General features: G+C 43.2%; 2 protein-coding genes across 2 annotated transcripts in view; one reads left to right on the forward strand and one right to left on the reverse strand.

The window, feature by feature from the left end:
- skic2 (SKI2 subunit of superkiller complex) overlaps positions 1-13,747 on the reverse strand; it is a 79,993-nt gene extending 66,246 nt beyond the window's left edge. Inside the window, exons 1-5 of the mRNA XM_084313239.1 lie at positions 13,661-13,747; positions 13,083-13,204; positions 12,738-12,859; positions 12,118-12,235; positions 53-167 (exon numbers count right to left, since the gene is read on the reverse strand). Coding sequence (XP_084169365.1) covers positions 53-167; positions 12,118-12,235; positions 12,738-12,859; positions 13,083-13,204; positions 13,661-13,673 — 490 coding nt within the window. The 5' untranslated portion in view covers positions 13,674-13,747. The remainder of the gene's footprint in view (positions 1-52; positions 168-12,117; positions 12,236-12,737; positions 12,860-13,082; positions 13,205-13,660) is intronic.
- A 236-nt stretch (positions 13,748-13,983) lies between these two features.
- Positions 13,984-22,454, forward strand: nelfe (negative elongation factor complex member E). The gene is made up of 12 exons (XM_084313247.1): positions 13,984-14,023; positions 14,361-14,449; positions 16,852-16,921; positions 17,169-17,314; positions 17,594-17,668; positions 17,837-17,874; positions 17,979-18,053; positions 18,252-18,463; positions 19,780-19,924; positions 20,132-20,186; positions 20,976-21,078; positions 21,572-22,454. The coding sequence occupies exons 2-12, from the start codon at positions 14,375-14,377 to the stop codon at positions 21,670-21,672; spliced, it is 1,095 nt and encodes a 364-aa protein (XP_084169373.1). The 5' UTR covers positions 13,984-14,023; positions 14,361-14,374; the 3' UTR covers positions 21,673-22,454.
- The last annotated feature ends 91 nt before the right edge of the window (positions 22,455-22,545 follow it).

The raw sequence follows: 22,545 nt of genomic DNA on the forward strand, positions 1-22,545 counted from the left end.
CTCCTTAAAACCTATAGTTGAGATCATTAGGATGACGATTAGTACGACTCACCAGGAAGGAAAGGGAAGTTGGTGTTGCTTCCTCTGAGGCTCTCTGAAGGAGGCCCAGGCTGCCGATGTAAAGACAGGGAATTCTTCGCTGACAAGCTTGTGTCCTCCAATAAGACCTGTGTCGGGGCGGGGTGAAGAGAATTTTAGTCACCTCAATGAAGACCTCCTCAAGCCCCCTAGACATCCTTCCTACATCCATGTTCAAGGAAGTTTTTTGCTCTGTTGGCCCCAGTCTAGTCACTATTATAAACTCATCCATGGTTTCCCATTAATTACCTAGACCTAGATTAGTCCCGCCACAGTTGTATAATGAACCAAAAAAAAAATGTATTAAAAAAAGTTTTTAAATAAGGTTTGCCAATAGGGATGTATCAGTAGTATTGGCAGTGGTAGTAGTCATAATAGTAATCCACTATATTTTTTTTATTTTCTAAAAAATAAACCAGTTCAACACAGGTAACCACTTTTGCTTAATTTCTTTGATGGCTCAAATGTATGCTCTAGTCCAGTGGTTCCCAAACCTCTCCTCGAGACACCCCAGCCGTTCCATGTATTTGTTAAATTCCACCACCAGCACACCTTGATTCAACTAATAAAGGGCTAGTTAAGTTGAATCAGGTATGCTGGTGGTGGAATTTAACAAATACATTGAACGGCTGGGGTGTTTCGAGGAGAGGATTGGGAAGCACTAGTCTTGTCGATTGTGTTTTGAGCACAAAGTTCATCATAGATCTAGCCTCTTTATTTTGCTCTCAAAGTGCACCAGATTGATGCATTTAACTTTAAAATGTACAAACAAAAAAAGTTTCGGGGGGGGGGGGGGGGGGGGCATGCCGCCGGACCCCCCTAGAGGGTCGGAGGCTCACCCCCCATAGTCTCTGAAAATCCTGTGGGAAACACTGTCGTGTCATCCCTAGCCTCTGGTTCTGTCCCAATAGATTTTAAGGAGGCAGTCGTACAGCCACTCCTTAACACATTGAGTGCCACGGATGCGTTTTGTCGTTAGTTCATGCCGACCTTTGAGTGCCCCCGACGCTATATAGCGTTTGTTTGTCTTTTTTTTTATTATTGGCGATTTGAATTAATATTTCATCAATCGAGCCTCGGGTTAGTGCTGCAGAGTCTCTCTGAGCTCAATTGGGAAGATACTGCCCCCTATCGTCTCTCCCTGTGTAACTGCACCCCATTACTTTACACTTCTGAAGGGGGGGTGGCCAGTTTGCGTCTATGCCAAATACAACGCAGTTCGGTTTCCGGGTTCCTCTGATTGGCCACTAAGCCCACGTGACCGCGCGCTAGCACACCCCCTTATCGCCCACTGCCGCGCTGTGAAGCGGAAGAGCCAGCAGGGAGACGCGAGGCGGTGGTTTCAATAGCAGCAGCGGCCGTCTTCTTCCGAGGCGGCCCGTTCACGGGTATTGCACTACCTCCCCTGCAGGTTCTATACAACAAGAGGTGCAAATCCAGAGCCTGTAGAATAATGAAAGACCCTCACCACCCCAATAACAGCCTGTTCCAGCTGCTGAGGTCAGGCAGACGCCTGCGAACCCCAGCTACTAGGACAGAGAGGCTTCGGCTCAGCTTCTTCCCCCAGGCCATCAGAGCCTTGAACACTGAACACTGAGTGCCACAGAACACTGAACTCTCCACACACAAGCACACATGAGCACACACACGACACGCACGCTGTACACGCTCGCACACTAGCAGCCACTTTAACATGAGCAGGCACACACTCATGCTGCACACGCCCACACTTATGGCCACAAAGGAAAGGTCACTTTAAAAACAGTATAGCGAAAAAGCTGGCGTTTCGGAGACTTCCGGTATGAGAGCGGAAGGGTAGCACGCATGCGGTGAGGCTCCTGGTCAAAAGAGTGAAAAACTCTTCCTTTACTTTATGTTTATGTAAAGTTTATGTTTTTTATTTATGTTAATCATTATATGTATTCGGTGAAGAGAGCGGAGGCTACAACCGGAGGGGGGAATGAATGTGACATGGGGGGGACTGACAGACGAAAGAAGAAGAAAGATGACAATGGTTAAAGTAACTTAAAGGTATAAAAATGATGTCGTTAAACGTTAATGGAATGAATAATGCGATAAAGAGGGGCAAAGTGATGTTGAAATGTAAAAAAAGTGAGATGGAAGTGATTTTTCTGCAGGAGACACATTTGGTAGCACAGGATCATGAGAAACTGAAGCGATTTGGATATGAAAATGCATACTATAGTTCCTTTAAACGGAACCTGAGGAGAGGAGTAATCACGTTAATCAAAAACAGTCAAATTTGAATTGATCAAGGAAGTAAGAGACAAGGAGGGAAGGTTTGTTCTGGTGAAGGGAAAAATGGAGGGTCAAATGATTACGTTAGTGAATGTTTATGCACCCCCAGAGAGTGAGAGGGATTTATATGAGACCATTTTTGTTATGATAGTGATGGAACTAGAAGGGATATTGATATGCGCGGGAGATTTTAATGTAGTACTGAATCACGACCTAGACACCACGAGTACTAGAAAAGGACGGGCACCAATCAGTAGATATATGAATATTCAGATGACGGAAATGGGAATTACAGATGTTTGGAGGGGGATGCACGCCATGGACAGGGAATACACACATTACTCACACCCGCACGTGACATATGCGAGAATAGACTACTTTTTGATGACGACGGGGGACAGTTACAGGGTACGGGAGAGCAGAATAGGAGTAGCGGACATATCGGATCACAGTGCCATATATCTGACAGTAGATCTAGAAGGGAGACGGAGGAACACGATCTGGAGACTAAATGTAGGAATATTAAATAACAAGGGGGTGGTGAGTCAGATCAAGGAGGAGATAGCCAGGTATAAGGAAGAAAATGACAACGGGGCGGTAGATCCGAACATTCTATGGGACACACTGAAGGTGGTGATAAGGGGGAAATTGATGGAGAAGACAGCAATGCTGAAGAAGGCCAGAACGGAGACATATCACAATCTGATAGGGAAGCTGAAGAAGCTAGAAGGGAGACACCAGATATCAAAAGAACAGGAAACGCTCGGAGAAATCAAAGAAGTAAAGGCCAGGATAAATAGGGAATTATTGACGGAAATAGAAAAGAAAGCGAGGTTCATGAAACAAACGTACTATGAAGGGGGACCAAAAGCGACCAGACTGTTGGCTAGGAGAATTAGGACGCAACAGAAGTTGAACACGATACACACAATAAGGGATACAAAGACTAATGAAATATTGAGAGACCCAGCTGAAATAGAGAGGACATTTAGAGAATACTATGAGAAACTATACACACAGCCAAAAGCAGCGGGAGAAGAGGAAATAGAAGCATATCTGGAGAAGCTAGAGTTACCATCGATAGGGAAAGAACAGAATGAAGAATTAAATAAAATAATTACGGAACGAGAACTGGAAGAGGCAATTAGTAGAGCTAAAAACAACAAATCTCCGGGGAGCGACGGATTCCCATCGGAATTCTACAAGACATTTAGAACGGAATTAGCACCCATGTTAGGGGCGGCGTTCAGACACACGATGGAAGAGGGCAAAATGCCCCCCCTCGTGGAAGGAAGCCATAATCACCACGATACCGAAGGAAGGGAAGGATAGAGAATTATGTAGTAGTTTCAGACCTGTGTCCATACTCAACGTGGATTACAAGATGTATACATCGATAATATCAAAGAGATGAGACGTTTATGCCAGACATTATAGATGAAGATCAAACTGGATTTATTAAAGGGAGACAGACACAGGACAACGTGAGAAAGACATTACACATAGTAGAGGAGATACAAAAACAAGGTGGTAGCGCGGTACTGATTAGCCTAGATGCAGAAAAAGCATTAGACAGTGTGAGCTGGACATTTTTATATAAAACATTGATGAGGTTCGGACTGAACGGGAGGGCGATGAAGATGATCAAGGCGCTATATCAAGAGCCGACAGCGAGGGTTAAGGTGAATGGCAGCCTGACGGATAGAATCAGATTAGAGAGGGCTACCAGACAGGGATGTTGTCTCTCACCAACGCTCTTCGCCGTTTTCATAGAACCACTGGCACAACTGATCAGACAGACCGAGGACATTAAGGGAGTAAGGATAAAGGGAACGGAATATAAACTAGGCCTATTTGCGGACGACGTGATAGTATACATGAGGCAACCAGACAAGAGCTTCCCGGCACTGATGGATCTACTGAAGGAATATGGCCACTACTCAGGATACAAACTAAACGTGACAAAGACACAGACCTTAGCATGGAACTATACCCCAACAACGGAAATTAGGGAACAGTACGGGATAAGATGGGACATGGACAAGATTAAATACTTAGGGGTGAACATCACGAGAGGGGTGGGGAAACTGTTTGAGGCGAACTATACACAGATAAATCAGAACATCAAGAGAGACTTGGAGAGATGGACAGTAATGCCCTTGGACTTCAATTCAAGAATAGAGGTCATTAAAATGAACATACTAGCAAGGTTACTGTACCTGTTCCAATCACTACCGATACAAATACCACAGAATCAATTCAGGGAGTGGGACAGACTGATATCGAGGTTTATATGGGCGGGGAGAAGACCACGGGTCAGATATAAAACACTACAACTACCAAAGGAAGAGGGAGGGATGGCAGTACCCAGCCTACAAGATTATTATTATGCAGCGCAACTGAGAGCAGTGACGTGCTGGTGTAACGACAAATATGAGGCAAGATGGAAAGACATTGAAAAAGAAGGGGAGGGATACAAGGTATAAGCTCTGGTGGGAGATAGGGAACTGTTCAAAGAAAAAGAGGGACTGTTAGATCCTATCACCAAATGCACCTTGACCATATGGAACAGAGTAGTAAAAACACACAAATTAGAGAAGCAGTCAGGGGTTCTGAGATGGATAGCACATGACAAGAGATTCAAACCAGGGAGGCTGGACCATGGATTCAGGAGGTGGGAGAGGGGGGGGGCAACAGCGATATGCAAAATGATAGAGAAGGGGGAAATGCAAACACTACAAAAATTAAAGGAGAACTTTGGACTAGAAAACAGGGACCACTTCAGATATCTACAGATTAGAGATTACTATAATAAAGAAATAAGAGGAGACAAGGAAGAAGAACAGAATGGAATAATTAAGATGATAGTAAGGGCATACGAAGGAGGGAAAGGAAGGGTAATATCAGCACTGTACCGGGCTATAATGACCAGCAAGGGACACACGACCGATTATATAAGGGAGAAATGGGAGAGAGAACTAGAGATAGGAATAACAGGGAAGGAATGGGGGAACATATGCGAGGTGCAACATTCAACAACAGGATCGAGGATATGGAAAGAGTTTGGATGGAAAAACATAATCAGATTCTTTATAACCCCAGAGCTGAAGGGAAAATATGCACCAACACAAAGAGCATGCTGGAGGATGTGTGGGAAGGAGGGGGCAAATCACACACACATATTCTGGGGATGTCAGAAGCTGAAGGGGTATTGGGAGGAGATAGGGGAGGCAATGATCAGAATATTAGGATACGGGTTACCACAAACAGGACTGGTGCTTTACTTAGGAGACCTGACACACGAGGGAATACAAGGGGGGGACAAATATTTAATAAAGATAATGTTGATAGCGGCCAGAAAAGCAATAACAAGACTGTGGTACAAAGAAGACCCACCGACAATAGCACAATGGGTAGGAATAGTGGAGGAGATACAGGATATGGAGAGGATAACACACATGCTGAGGTTACAGGAAGAGAAATTTGGAGAAAGATGGGGAAAGTGGGAGGATTACAAGGGGAACGAAAACGACATCACAGAGGAAGAACCAAATGCATCACAAGAGGGCGAAGGGTAAAGGAGGAAAGAGGTTCAAGGAGGGTCTCTGAACCCATGTCACACACTTTTGACTTAGTTAGCATTTTCTGATTTTATTTTTAATTTTTTTGGGTATTACAATTGTATTATATTTTTTGTACTTTATTATTTATGTCTGTTTAATAATGTTGTATTATGGGTTCCATTTTTGTGTAAGTGTTGTTTGTCTATAAATGTTAATAAAAATTTAAGTTTAAAAAAAAAAAAACAGTATAGCAACAGTAACAGTGTATTGCACTACCAAAGGACCTAGTCCTCCATGCTCTGTAAATAACTATGTACAAATACCGAGATGTCCCACTATGTTACCTGTTTATTGCACAATGTTGTTTTATTGGATTCTATTATATGTTGTACTACTGTATTGCACATCGTTGCGGGCAAGACCACCCGCATTTCATTGTATACTTGTATGCCGTGACAAATAAAACTCTTGACTTGACTTGACTTTCTTCAAGACAAACGTCTTTCTCTGGTCTGCACTCTTAACAATTGTGTGTATTGCGCCGTACTGTATTGTACCCATTCTGCAATCTGTTAAATAAAGTTTTCATTCATTCATTAATTTCTCCCCCACTACTCCCAACAGTAACACTAAATAGATAAAGTGGCGGCTACGTGGCGTAGTGGGAAAGGCGCTCGACACGAATGACGGAGACGCTGGGCTTGCCTGTTCGAGCCCAGCGCTCCACATTGCTTTCAGTTTAGCTGGTCGTTCATACTAATACACATTGGCCGTATTAGGGGGTGGGAAACTGATGGGTGGGGATCGGGCGTTGTGGACAGCGACTCCTACAGGTCGGTTGGTGCGCCTGCGCAGTAGAATCAGGAAGTGTCGGGGGCAGCGTGAGCCTCCCACGCGTTACGCCTCGCCACTGAGAGATCGAGCTGCGCAGGTGAAAAGATGCGACTGCTGTTACCTCAAGTACCGGAGGGGACTTGTGCTATGTATGACTTAGTCCACATTGCAGCCGGCTTGTGGGAGGCAAGAAACAGCGTTCGTGACAGGGGAGGGTTGAATTGGATGATACGAAATTGGGATGGGAGAAAGATATAGAAAATGGGAGAAAAAGTGGATAAAAAAAAAAACACTAAATAGATAAAGTACAACAACGCCAGACTCAAGAAACTGTGTTCCCTTTGGATGTGTTCTCATAAACAATGTTTGTTTACACTGCACACGACACTCGAGGCTGCATGGGTGTAATCTCTCCTCTAGCTATATCAAAGAGGTTGCGTTCAGGAATCGACGTTGTGGCGTCCTACGGATCTTCCTCTCTAAAAGCCCCACGCAATACAGCATGTCTTGAATGTTCAGGCAGGAATTCACCGCAAGAAAATGTGTTGCTAATCTTTGTTCAGTACAATATGATTGTAAAAATAAGCTACATCTGGAATGAATAAAGTGATTTCTTTTCTTTTAACTGTCAAGGGTACCAGCGTCTTTTTCTCCAGTAGCGCGACTAATATCCATATCAGTTACATCATCCAAGGTATTGTTACTCAATGTGTGGTTTGGAGATATTCACAGTAATTGTTAATTCAGTAAAGTACCGGTAGTCAGATCTACTCTTTATTGAAGGTACTGATATGATATGATTCTACGATTAATACTACAAATGTAATGTTCCTCAATGAGTATAACAATTACACAAAACATTAGCTTTATATCAGCCTTTCTGAAAGAAGAAATGGTTTCTTTATACATAGTCCTATATATATAATTTGAAATAAAAAAAATTCCATGTTCCTTAGTCCTGTATTATGATCAAACAATTACACAAAAATGCATCCTATATAGACTCATATGCCAAAACATTCAGAAATACCCAAATGATGCGAGTTTGTTTTTTTATGACATGCACAACTACAAGCTTTATAAGAACACTGACATAACCGCTGAATATCACTGAAATCCAAGTTAATGTATATCTTAGAAGTTCTTTGTTTCATCGTACAAACAGCCAAAGCTGTCATGTATGTTGTGTATGTCGCCTCGCGCCGCCCCGCTGGCTCTTCCGCTTCACAGCGCGGCAGTGGGCGATAAGGGGGGCGCGCTAGCGCGCGGTCACGTGGGCTTAGTGGCCAATCAGAGGAACCCGGAAACCGAACTGCGTTGTATTTGGCATAGACGCGGCCAGTTTGCTCATTTTACTTTTCGCTCAAGCCAACTGAAGGATCGATTGTGCTCGCCGGCCCGGAAACGCGTGGATTATGTATTTACAGGACCCAACACTGTAATCAATAAGCGTGATCGATATTTGGAATGGCAATCAGGAATTGGAATAATCTTTTTGGATAACATCTGATCTCAGGTAAGGAATTAATTTGACCAGTCTTAGGATAATCAGAGCTGTTTTCACAGAGATATAAGCGTGTGCCATATGCGTGTGTGTGTGTGTGTGTGGCTGTGATCACTGATGAGGAAATGAGAGAATCGATTTTTCAGCCCGCCTCTATAGCGTGCATAAGTACATATACTATCAATAATCTAGCGTTTATTTGAAAACGATTCATAAATAGGCAGGAAAATTACAACGTTTTTGTGTATGCTAGAATATTCCAGTAAGTGCCTTTTATAACGGAATCTATATATTTTCCTGAAAAACGAGGGCTTTTCAAAATGCTATAAAACGAAAATGAACCGATTAAAAAACAATCCGTTTCGACAATGTTGACTGCAAACAAGTCATTGATAAGCGACAGGCAGATTAGACACATAGCCATAATTTAAGACAGAGATTATGCGTTCACAACGCTATCATTGAAGTGGGTCCTGGCATTTAACCATGTTTCCCATGTTAATGGCCGGGCACTGAAAGTGTTCAAAAGCCCAACCTAGACCCCACCATCCATAACAACTACAGACCCATCTCCAAGCTGCCTTTTGCATCAAAGGTGTTAGAAAAGGTTGTAGCCAACCAGCTCACCACCCACATGTCACAAAATAACATCTCTGACCAATTCCAATCTGGCTTCTGCAAACTCCACTCCACTGAATCTGCCCTTCTCAGAGTATCAAACGATCTCCTGATGTCCGCTGACTCTGGTGAATGCTCTGTTCTGGTCCTGTTAGACCTGAGCACAGCGTTTGATACGGTCAACCACAGCATCCTTTTGGACAGGCTCAGGGAGTGGGTGGGCATCTCTGGGAGCGCTCTAAACTGGTTTGCTTCTTTTTTTTCTTTAACTTCATTTTTTAGCGTTTATCGCTTTTCTGGTCAAGCATGACCGACAGATGCAGGGTGAAACGGGAGGGAGAACAGGGGAAGACATTCGGCAAATGACGGCGGGTCCGGGAATCGAACTCGGAGTCAACCAGATCCGTGACGCAGCACGGTATTCCCCGACGATTTCGCGTCGAGGTACATGGTGAGCTACTGGAGCTCCCCAACTGGTTTGCTTCTTATCTAAGGGAGAGAACGTTCTCTGTGGCTGTGGGTCCTTTTAAATCTGACCCCACCCCCCTCTCATGTGGGGTACCACAAGGATCGGTGCTAGGACCACTCCTTTTTGCCATTTATATGCTTCCTTTAGGCCTCCTCATCAATAAATTCACAAGCATTAAATACCACTGCTACGCAGACGACATACAACTACTCTGCTCTTTTAAACCCGACAATTTGGAGAAACTCAGCCTTCTCCAGGAGTGCCTGCTCAGCATTGAGAGTTGGATGGGGAGTAACTTCCTCCAGTTAAATGCTAAAAAAACGGAGGTGCTGATCGTAGCAGCTGGAAAGACTGCAGGTAGAGTGGCCACTCACTTGGGGTCCCTTAACCCATTCTCCGCCATTGACGGATTAAGACGTCATTCCTCGCCATGCTTAATCTGCCAATGACGGATTACGCCGTCATCGAGATCAATATTTCAAATTTTCGTCATGGTATTCACATGTCATGACTGGTGCTGTAGATCTCCACTCAACTCTCCAGTGCTTCAATACCGCCACCTGGTGGCCGATCGGCGAGTTGCCAAACCGGAAGTGGGGTCGGAAGTGCTTGGTGTCACCCCTATTCCGTCCGCCACTCGCTATCGCTCGCGGGACTCCATCTGGACACACTGGATAATTGATCCGTTGCCATAACTCGATAAACAACATTATTTGGACGTATATAGTATTATACAACCTGGAAATGGAGCGCATAGATCAACATCCCATAATAGCGATCTTTTTGCTCCAGTATCATCCCTCATCGCTACGAGGAAGCTGCGGTGAGTTTCAGCGTTTTTGATTATTATTATCCATACAAACTGCTATGATCAATATATCACCCATACTACATGATTCATTTAACGTCGGTCATTGCATTATAAACGACCCCCCCGCCCCCCTCCGGTCAACCGCGCATGATGAGTCATAACGTCTGGGACCTTGTACAGTTGAAATTTTTTATCTGCCGTCAATCGGTATCAAATTGCATTTGATGATGTAATATATGCATTTATGGCTATAACTCACGTTCTATGAAATACTGCAGAAAATGATAAAAACATATTTATACTATAGACCGTATTTTTGTATGAATGTGTGAATGAAAAAGAAAAACGTTCCTACATCCTGAACGATAGCTAATCGATGTTGAATGGGCCATAGTAATGTCAATTTAGCAATACAATTTAAAAAGTTATAGCCCTGCAAAGTAGGTGAACATCTCCATAGACAAATAGAGCTAGCAGAGGATGGTATAAGAAGGGTACAATGCCTGGCGAAGAATGGGTTAAAGACAACATACGTCCCCACCTGAGAAACCTGGGTGTTGTCTTCGACCAGGCCATGAACCTAGACAAACATGTCAAAACACTTGCACGCTTTTTTCACCTCAGAAACATTGCAAAACTACGCACCATCATATCTCACTCTGAACTAGAACTGTCCGTGCATGCTTTTATTTCCTCTAGGCTTGACTACTGCAACTCACTTGTCACCTGTCTGACCAAATCATCCACAGACAAACTACAAATGGTCCAAAATGCTGCAGCCAGGCTACTCACAAGGTCAAAAAAATCATGTCACATCACTCCCATTCTGGTATCCCTGCACTGGCTCCCGGTACACTATAGAATTCACTTCAAAGTCCTCACTTTTACTTTCAGAGCACTCCACGGTCAGGCCCCTATCTACATCACTGAACTTATCCATCCCTACACCAACACCCGCTCACTCAGATCTGCCGATCAGCACCTCCTGGTGGACCTGTGAACTGCCCCCTCTGAAAACTTAAAAAAAAAAAACTAAAAACACATTTGTTTAGACAGGCCTTTGATCATACATTAGGCACTCTTTCTTGTCCTCACTGTTCCTATAGTTTTGTTTTTTAATTAGTGACTGATGATTTTATCTAAATTCTTTTATTCTACTTTTTTATCTGGTTTCACTGTTGTCTGTTGTTGTTGTTGTCATTTATTTCTGATTTTGCTTTTGTTTTTATATACTAAGCTGTAGTGTAAAGCACCCTGTGCATTCGTGCTGTGAAGGGTTCTATATAAATAAAAGTCATTCATTCAAATAGCTCAAATCGTAAATAAATGGTAAATGGTGCATTTATATAGCGCTTCTATCCAAAGCACTTTACAATTTTGTTCCTCACATTTGACCCCTTCACTCACACACCGACAGCGGAGGCAACCATGCAAGGTGCCGACCTGCTCATCGGGAGCAGTTAGGGGTTAAGTGTCTTGCTCAAGGACACTTCGACACACTGCCTGGGAGGAGCGGGAATTTAACCGGGAACCTCTGGATTACCAGACGACTGCTCTACCTCCCGAGCCACTAACCTCATATTCATTGAGAAATACTGTATCGCCAGTAACCTCATATTCATTGAGAAATACTGTATCGCCACTAACCTCATATTAATTGAGAAATACTGTATCTGCCCACAAGAACAACTGCCTCTGAGCTAACTTGGGTGACTACTTGCTTCGCCACTTAATTCACATCACAGCTTGGGGTGGCAGGATGCCTAGAGGAAAAGTTGCTGGTTCGATCCCCGGCACTGTCAGGAGGGTGTAATGCAGCTGTAAACTTTGCAGGCGACCCTGCGCCCTGACCTCTCTGAAGAAAAGCAAGTGTAGGGGATTGTGTGTGTGTGTATCTAGGACAGAACACGCAGAAAGTGCCTTTTGTAAATGTACAATAATCTTCTTCAATAGAACAGGGTGTGTCGTTGAGCCACCGTACCTCAGTGAAGTCCAGCAGCATTCCTGTGGTTGGATCTCTGATTACAGACAGGCCGGAGGGAAGGGCAGATGGGGCACAATGTAGCAGAGAGTCCACATGGATATTTCTCTGAGCCACCCTAGGGAAGACAACAAGACAACTATGGCTTCGGTACTGGGTTCAGGAATGCTTTGTGCAAGGATATCCAGTTAGCTGGTTAACCAGTTGTTTAAATTAATTGGTTATTCTTAACGGTTAATTCGCTTTTCTTGTTTTTCTTATTTTGTATACATTTTATAGGGTGAATGAGAAATAAGTATGTACCCAGAATATTGAGATATTATAGATATCTCTATAACGCTGCATACCTTATTTCTGAAGGACCTTAAATGATGAACTACTACTCAATGTCATGGTCTAATATTGTCTTCTCATCAGCTGTGCTTTATTCTAATAATACATTTTATTTGGAGCCAGGCGCCTTTCAGAACACCCAAGGTCACCTTAAATATATTGCAATTGCAATAAAAACAAAACAAGACAGTCAAAGTTAAAAACAGTGATTGTGGCAAGTGAAGTCATTAAGGAATAGTTAAAATTCAGACAACCAGTAAGTGGTATGGAAGCAGAGCCATACATACTTGAGAAACTTGTGGAAGGCAGCATCAGTGTCGTGTACCGGGAGCCAGGCGGGGTCACGTAGAAACCGCTTCTCTACTTCAGTCTCCAGGTTCTCACTGACAGGAGGGAGCCCATGAGGGAGCTGTTAGATGAAAAGATGGAAGTCAAGTATGGGAGAGATCATCAGGGAGCTGTTCGAGAATGGGTACCGCATCCCCCTCATTAACTGCACGTGAAGAAGAAAAAAGGCACCTGCCCACCACCACTAAAAATATGAACAAACCATCAACTGGAGATAACAGACTGGAATGGAGAGAATACTGGATCGTATCAGGTATAATACCATTCATTCATGCCATACTGACCGTGCTCTGTGGGGGTAAGGGCTGGCCATGGAGTGTGGGATGGGTTATAAGCTCAAACCTGCCAGAGCAGCCCATCTCCAGCAGGGAGAGAGGCAGGTCTGAGGGGCCCATAGAGGGCAGGACTGTACAGGGTCAAGGAAAAGAGACAAAGGGTACCATGAATAGACTTGCTATAGCCCACAACAATTCACAATAATTAATAGACTTGGCCCACAATAATTCAGGTTACAGGTAGAGAGAGGTCACTGTTGTAGCATGGGTGGTCATCTTATTCCATGGTGTTACTACATCCATGATATATCAGTGAGTGACAGTGAGTCAGTGAGGGTGATGTTATCACTAGCTATATTGTATGGTACATGGGCTTTGAATGGGGGAGCAGTGATTGACAGAAAGCTGGCTAGCCTACTACTAGCCACATCATCCCATCATCCCAGTTGCATAAAACTCAACAGTTGCAGCGTGTCCGTTACTTTGAAATAATCAACATCGTTAGCATCAAATTAAATTATGCACCCGTTATTTGTGTAGTATATAAAACACGTTCTGACATTTAACAAGGTATTGACGTTACTTACCTATTATTTCCATCTTTCCACTCACTCCCCGCAAGTGAAAACTGAAAGTTGCCAACAAATGTCGCTTAGGAAGTGGCCTAGTTTGACGAGAGGAAGTAGGTCATTTTCTACAAAGACAAGAGAATAATGTAACAACTAATAAGTAACGTTTGAGTATTTTAATTAATATCAAGTGTTTATAGTAAGTAGCCAACTAAATATAATTATATCGATACAGTGTATCGTTTGTTTTTCCTATCTTAAATACAAAAAAACCATACCCACAACAACTGCAAACGTCATATTCACGCGCATACTGTATGTTTTTGTTGATCTACGTCATATTCACGCGCATACTGTATGTTTTTGTTGAGCTCGGAAAAGGTTAGCGACTGAAACTTTATTTTGTGGTTACATGATTGCTGACATAGTTAAAATATATTTAAATACATTTGACTGTGTGCCATTCTGGAATCTGTCTGTTCAGCGTTACTTAGTTGGGTTGGTTGTTGTTTTAACTAACTAACGAATTGTTGGTTCCCTGTACCGTTCTGTCTCCATGGTGCTGCTATGCGTTGCTAGACTCATATCAACAGATCAGTATACAGAACCAACACACATGAACGAATATGTTTTGTTCAAACCGACTAAGCTAGCTCCAACTTCAGCTTTTGAAATTGTATTCACTGGTTAATTTGATTGCATTCGTCAATATGTTTAGTAGGGGTTGACATCATGGTGGTGTTCCCAAGTTCCTTGACAGAAGAAGAGGAGTCCCTGCAGAAGAAATATGCCAAACTCAAGAAGAAGGTAATGCTAAGGTTAACTGCTACTACTCAAATAAAAAAAGAGATCAAATCGGACTATTAAATAACGTTACTACTGTCATCATTAGATAACAAAGCAAGCACCTGTCTGCAACTCTCAGGCATTGTTTGCACGTCCCCTTGTGATTGAATTGATTGATTGAATTGATTGAAAACTTTATTAACAGATTGCAGAATGGGTACAGTACAGTACAGTTCAATACATACAATTGTTAAGGGGATGCAGACCAGAGAAAGACTTTCGGCTCAAACAAGGGACTAAACACGTTTAGCAATTATGCCACAACAATGTGGAACGCCCTACCCAAAGCTGTAAAGGAATGTAAATCACTACCCACCTTCAAAAACACTCTCAAAGAACACCTACGGGAGACTGCAATTCAAAACTGGCCCCTACAAATGTCCTAACCCAGTTGTACAATAAAGACCAAGCATGGCTTTGTCAGTATTCCAATGTACAGCCCCACCCAACCCCACCCCACCTACCCAACCTCCTCCAATGTACAGTTTCCATGTCAAATGTATGTCAGTATTCCAATGTACAGTCCCCCCCCCCCCTACCCAACCCCCCCCCCCCCCACCTCCAATGTACAGCCCCACCCCACCTACCCAACCTCCCCCAATGCACAGTTTCTATGTCAAATGTATATACTCTTCTTCTGGATTTTTTTAGTATCACAAACAGTACTGTATTTGAAAATCTGGTATGTCATAAATGTATAGATGTAGCAGTACTGTCTATCTGTATGTCATGTGTGTCAAATGATGAATTGAAAATGGGGGACCCTGATGGAAACAAGACGAAAGTCTTTCTCAGGTCTGCATCCTCTTAACAATTGTATGTATTGAGCTGTACTGTACTGTACCCATTCTGCAATCTGTTAATAAACTTTTCAATCAATCAATCCCCCATTTTCAATTAATCATAACATACACGACATACAGATACAGTACTGCTACATCTATATATTTATGACATACCAGATTTGCAAATACAGTACTGTTTGTGATACAAAAAGAGTCCAGAAAAGATAGTATATACATTTGACGTAGAAACTGTACATTGCAGAGGTTGGGTAGGTGGGGTGGGGGGGGGGGGGGGGAAACTGTACATTGGAGGTGGTTGGGTGGGTGGGGTGGCGGGACGCGGTTGGGTAGGAGGGGTGGGTGGGGGACACTGTACAACTGTGTAAGCAAAACTGTACATTGGAATATTGACAACCATACTTGGTCATTACCTGTACATTGGAGGGGGTTGGGTTGCCTAAATATTAAAGGCAACCAACTTGTGTCTAGCCACGCCCAACTTGCGTCTAGCCACACCCCTGTGGCGACGCGGCAGCTACGCTCTGTCGCGGCAGCATTAGGTAGCAGTAATCCCCCCTTTTTTACCATCGACAACTAGCTCAACTGGCTTGCTGGCGCTGCCTTGCTGTGGATCCTGCGGTCCGTTGGTGACAAGTTTGATTCCCTTCATTTTTTTATTTATTTTTTTTTAACATGCATTCTTTCGCCGGTTAAGTTTAGGCATGTTAACTTTAAGCATTGTTTCGGAGTTGGTTAAGGTTAAGGTTAGGCATTGTTTCGGAGTTGGTTAAGGTTAGAAGGGTTAAGTTTAGGCGCTGTTAAGGAGCTGGTTAAGGTTAGAGTTTGTCTTAGAGAATGGCAATATTCTTTCGGAGTTGGTTATGGTTAAGGTTAGGCATTGTTTCGGAGTTGGTTAAGGTTAGAAGGGTTAAGTTTAGGCGCTGTTAAGGAGCTGGTTAAGGTTAGAGTTTGTCTTAGAGAATGGCAATAGACAGCATATTTCCGCACTGCAGCGCGAGGCAATAGACAGCCTATTTCCGCGCTGCCGCGGTCACATGGGCGTAGTGGCCAATCAGAGAAACGCTAAACACAAGTTGGTTGCCGAAAATATTCACGCGGTTGGGTTAGGACATTTACAGGGGCCAGTTTAGAATTGCAGTCCCCCGTAGGTGTTCTTTGAGAGTGGTTTTGAAAGTTGGTAGGGATTCACATTCCTTTACAGCTTTGGGTAGGGCGTTCCACATTGATGTGGCATAATTGCGAAACGTGTTTAGTCCCTTGTTTGAGCCGAATCTGGGTTTAACATGATTTGTGGAGCTCCCTCTGCTGTTGTGATCGTGGTATTCACTGACCTTTGGGAAGTATTTTGTGTACATGGGTACCTTGGTCGTGTAGTGTATCTTGTAGACCAGGCCCATTGCAAGTTGCTGTACTCTGTCATCTACTCTAAGCCATCCTAGGTTGTCAAAGTGGGCAGGGGTGAGGTGGGTTCTAGGAGTAAGGTCAAGCAGTAGGCTGACCAGTTTGTTTTTAGATTTTTTAGTTTGTAATGTAATGTTTGTTCTGTTCTTCCTCCAGAAAAAGGCTCTGATGGCTTTGAAGAAGCAGAGTTCAACCAGTCAGACCAACCAGAGTGGGTTGAAACGCAGTAAGTGTGCTTGCCACCATCAAAACAAACAATGGTTTACTTGTTGCTAATGCAAACAACCAGGGATTTTTGCACAACTGATTTAAAGGCATCTGACCCTACAATATATTGTCCATGTGTGTGCCGCCCTGTCCAAGAGGTGTACCGGTACTTGTACCCCAAGGTGCCTCAAGCCTCATAAACAGTGGATAGGCTCAGGCTGGATTGGTTGTTCATGACTTACATTGTGGCTCACCTTCATTCACAGCTTTGTCAGACCAGCCTGTGGTTGACACAGCAACAGCTACAGAGCAGGCCAAGATGCTGATCAAGACAGGGGCTATAACAGCCATCAAGTCGGAGAATAAGAACTCAGGCTTTAAACGGTCTCGAATGCTGGAGATAAAACTCAAGGTGAAATATTTTGCACTGTGTATAAGCTTTTAGTAGGTAATAATAAAGCAAGTGGACAACGTACTTGTTTCAGAGTAAGTCAGTTGTGAGTCTCAGTAATGCCTATAACAGTCTATAACTGTTGTTGTAGTTTCAAGAAGCATATAACAATGGAACCCAGTAATGTACCTTGTCAAAAGAAAAAAAATTGTTAGGTTGTTTATTTATTTCCCCAAGCCCCAAGGGGATCAATAAAGGAATATCTTATCTTATATCCTGTATTCTCTTTATCCTTATTAGGACCCAGAGAAAGGTCCAGTCCCAGCTTTCTTACCATTCCAGAGGAGTGTCTCCGCTGATGAGGAACAACTTGAGGTATGAGAAAGTCAACAACAAATGTAACAATCAGACCGTCTGAATTTTAAGTCGCATTATGACTTTATGGCTTGCATTATATAATTACTGCATACACAATGACCTGTTGACCAAACAGGGAATGCAGCTGATTATGGTGCTCATATACATCTTTCATGTTTCTTCTAGTCTGCCAAGAGAGCCCACAGAAAATCTCTGTATGAGAGGTAATGTCTAAAAGCTCTGATACATCATTGAGTTTGGTCCTATTTAATACAGTGGTTCTGTCTAGCGGTGGATACTAAAATCTCTCCCTGTGTGCCTCCTGCAGCTTCGTCAGCCCAGGCGACCGCGCTCGGGATGAGGAGTATGGAGGGGGAGGGGGAGGAGGGGGAGGAGGAGGAGGAGGGGGAGGAGGAGGAGGAGTTGGAGGAGGAGGAGGAGGTGCAGGTTCAGGTGCAGGTGTAGGAGGAGGAGGTGGGGGAGAAGGAGGAGGTGGGGGAGAAGGAGGTGGTGGTGGCAGCGGTGGTAGTGGTGGCATGCCTGCCAGCCGTGATATGCCTGCCAGCCGTGATATGCCTGCCAGCCGTGATATGTCTGCCAGCCGTGATGTGGACAGAGACAGAGAAAGAGACCGGGAGGTGGACAGAGAGAGAGATCGGGACAGAGAGAGAGACAGGGAGAGGGACAGAGAAAGGGACAGGGATAGAGACCGTGACAGGGGAAGGGACCGAGACAGGGAGCGAGACCGGGACCGAGAGAGGGACCGGAGCCGAGAGCGAGACCGAGAGAGAGACCGAGACGGACCTTTCGGACGTGAGTCCTTATTCAGTATTGGTCAATGCGATTAGCATCGTCTTCACTGGTGGCTCCATCAATATAGGGTTTTGAGGCCAATACCAATATCCAATCTTTTCACACCCATATTGGCTAATGTGCTGATACTGACTGTACCAACGCACGTACAAAACAGGTTAAACTTTTCAGACACACCTATCTTGGAGCAGCGTAGGTGTGTAGGGGGTTACAACACTTCCCATAACAAATAAAGGACAAAACTGTGTAACTTAAAAATAGAAATGAACAGAATTGTATTTTTTTTATCCACTTTTTCTCCTCCTATTTTTCTGTATTTTTCCTCCCATCCCAATTGAGTCTTTATGCCAATTCCCTCCTCCCCTTCCTGGTCGTTGCGCGCATGTGCCCCCCACTGGTCGGTCTAGGGAGCCCTGAAGTCTATCACATGCTTCCTCCGATACATAGGAGACAGCCAGCAACCTCTTTTCACCTGGCAGCGAGGACTCTCATTGGTGAAGTGTAACGCGTGGGAGGTCACACTACCTTCACCATTTCCCTCCCTCGCTGTGCAGGCACCCTGACCAACCTGTAGGGGTCGCTGTTTTACAACGACCAGATTACCACCCACCGGCTTCCCTCCCGCTGACACTGCCAATTGTGCCAGCATGACGACCGGCCAAGCCGGAGGCACCGCTGACAGCTGGATTCGATACCAGTGTCTCTGCGCTGGTAGACAGACGCTTAGTCCGCTGTGCTACCCGGCCGCCACAGAATTGTATTCTTTAATCAAATTCCTTGTTGGTGCTATTCTCTTGTTCCCCCAGCACTTTTATTAAGCAACACACACTATGTAAAATGGCACAGAAATAAAAGATTTACAATCTGCTACGTATCGGTCATAAAAATCCAATCGGACCATATTAGTCCTCACTATCTTTCATTGTTAAACCAATGAAATGCCAATGCCAGTCTTGTACTATGGAAGATTGGCACCCTGTGGCCATTAGAGGTAACTGCACCGTGTTTAAACATATCAGATAAGAAAGAAATACTTTTCTTCAAGCAAGGTAACTTTGGGCACTGTTTTACATTTGATGTCATACTGATTTTATGCTCTAGATATGAGACACTAGCCTTTTACGGATCTCGCAGCACTGGTTGTTCCCGACCTGAAGAGCAACTTCACGCTGTGTTTCATGTACCTCTGCTGGGAGGGGTTTCTCTTGTTCAGCCTAAAGGTTCCATACTGCAGGTTTAATCATCTCAACAAGGTCAACAGGAAGACATAACCCTTTCTCTAATTTGTTGCTCTTCTCTCTCTCTCTCTCTCTCAGGGTCAGACTCGTACCCAGAGCGGAGAGGGGTGCGTAAGGGGAACACGGTCTACGTGTACGGCTCTGGCCTCGTGGAGGACAGCCTGCGCTCGGCCTTCACTGCGCATGGCAACATCATTGACCTCTCCATGGACAACCCACGCAAGTACGGAACACTCAAAAAAGCAAGGCCCTGTGGAGACGTTGTTAATTTGCACTTATTATTGTGTGTATTAATTCATTCATTTGTATTTAATTAATTAAAGTGTGTGTGTTAAAAGAAAAACCTGTAAAAAAACGAAAAACTATTCATTACAGACTGTTATATTCCATGTGTCCTTGTGGTACTATTGTTTCTGATTCTTCTCTCTAGCTGTGCATTCATCACCTTTGAGAAGATGGAGTCTGCGGACCAGGCTGTAGCGGAGGTCGGTGCAGCACCTGTTCTCTCCCTCTCACTTCACTCTAACAGGGTTCCCACAGACATTGCAAAATATATATATATATTTTTTTTTCCAAGTACTTTCCTAAGCATTATTTTTTATTTTAAAAGGGCATTTAAAAGGATACAATTCAATTTGAATTGCTGTTTTTTATAGGAAAAAAAACGGATCCGATATTTATGGCTTAAAACCAATTTCCGACAATTAGTTACACTTTAAATAAAAAATAAAATCTTGATTCAGAACAATTTGATCATGGATGAACAACTTTCAATGCGAATGGTTGATTTGAATTTCATGGCCTTTTTAAACAACTTGTTAAATAATTAGCTGTTTTCAAGGAATTCCAGACCTTGACTTTTTTTTTGTAAAAAAATCTAGCACTTCAAGGACCTTGTGCGAACCCTGCTCTAACCTCGTTGTATCAACATTTTGTATAAAAGTGCCAATTGTTAAGATACACTGTTATATCGCACAAAAACTAAAAGCAGTCTTTCCAAGCTCGGAAGTAACTCATTGGATCAGGTTCCATAAGGACCGGAAGCCCAGGCTAACATAGTTGTAATATTATAAAGTGGTAGTTTTTTAGATTTGAAAGGATCTTTAGATAAACAAATACCGTGCTTATCACGTCTCTCAGATGGAGAAGACTTTTTCCATACAAAGTATGATGCGTATCATATCACCAATGATAAATGGTAAGGAAGTGCAGCCGCAAAGAAAATATGACCCTCTAAATATAATATAATTAATAATATAATATTGTCTTGGCAGTTGAATGGAAGCACGGCTGGAGATGTCCACATCAAAGTGAGCATCGCCAGGAAGCAGCCCATGCTGGATGCAGCCACGGGAAAATCTCTCTGGGCTTCATTGGGTAAATATTAGCACTGCATTACTTATTTAGACACTGATCTTGCCCACTGTATTGTTACCTCAAATCCGGTGTATATAATTGACCACATCTGCCCAGTTGTACAGCCCTGGCCTATTCCCATAAAATGTTTACTTATAATTGTACTATATTCTATTGTGCTATATTTAATTTAGTTTATATCTCATATAATTTTATTCAACCTCTTATTTACAGTTGTACAGCCTTGGCCTATATTTTATTTTATTTCATAATTATATTATTCTATTGTGCTTAGCTTAGCTCATATTTCATTTTACTCCACCTCTTTATTGTATTATCTGTCTGTTAATGTCTGTCCGCTAATGTCACACCGATAACGTCCAAAGCAAATTCCTTGTATGTGAAAACTACTTGGCAATAAAGACCTTTCTGATTCTGATCTGATGTGTGTGCACGTGTATGCATACCAGTGCACATTTCTGATTAACCTACCCTCTCTCTCTCTCTCACACAGCTGTGCAGAACAGTGCCAAAGGCTCATACAGGGACAAGAGAAACCAAGTTGTGTACAGTGAAGATTTTTTAAGCGACCGTGATGTTCAGTCTGAAAAATAGAAATGGATGAGTTAGGAGAAATCTAGTTTTTTTTAAGTTCCCTCTATCAAGTTTTTGTTGTGTGTTTTACAACTTTGTGTGTCAAGTGTTTTTTCCAGAATAGATTCACCATTTCTCGGGTTTACTTTTGGCTACATGGCTGTGTGGGAGTTTTAATTTTGTGGAGCTCAATAAATCGCATATACATTTTCCCCTTCCTGGCACTTTCATGGGGCCTGGTATCAAAAGTCTACCCAGTAGTCTCCATGCGTTGAATGCATAAATACAATAGTCATCTAAAACTCACTGATGTAACCAGTGATTATCATAACACCTACTAGCGTATTATGTTTGTTTCTCATGGGAAACAGTATAACTATATTACAAGAGTACTTTAATAATCTTAAACGGGCCAGTAGCCGCTGTTCTAATTCCGGATACTAGTCCCGTATTCAGTAATTAAATAACGCTTGGTGGTGAGATGTGCAATACCCGTTCACGATTCAAATCAACATAATCAAAACATCCAGTATCTATAGAAGACAGATGTTGATGGAAGATGAAAAGAAAGCTGTGGCATCTCCTTTGAGATGAGGAAACTCCAATGAAATGCAATGATCCAAAAATAAATATGCACACAGAATTGGTTGGCCAGTACGAAGTGTTAAAACGTTAGTTTTCCTCACTGGGTATAGTTTGGACCATTAACTTGTACTGCAGCGAATTAGAGCAGTGTGTTCATTTTATGCTGTATGCATGCATGTCCATGTATTGTGGGTGTGGGTTGTGCATTTGTGCCAATATTAAACTCATGCCTGCATGTGTGAACATCATGTTTCCTGTGTTGATCACACTTTACTGCTTGCGATCAACAGCAGTGTTCTATTATAATAC

The sequence above is a fragment of the Notolepis coatsorum genome, assembly GCF_963971535.1.
Source record: "Notolepis coatsorum genome assembly, chromosome: 4".
NCBI classification, from domain to species: Eukaryota; Metazoa; Chordata; class Actinopteri; order Aulopiformes; family Paralepididae; genus Notolepis; species Notolepis coatsorum.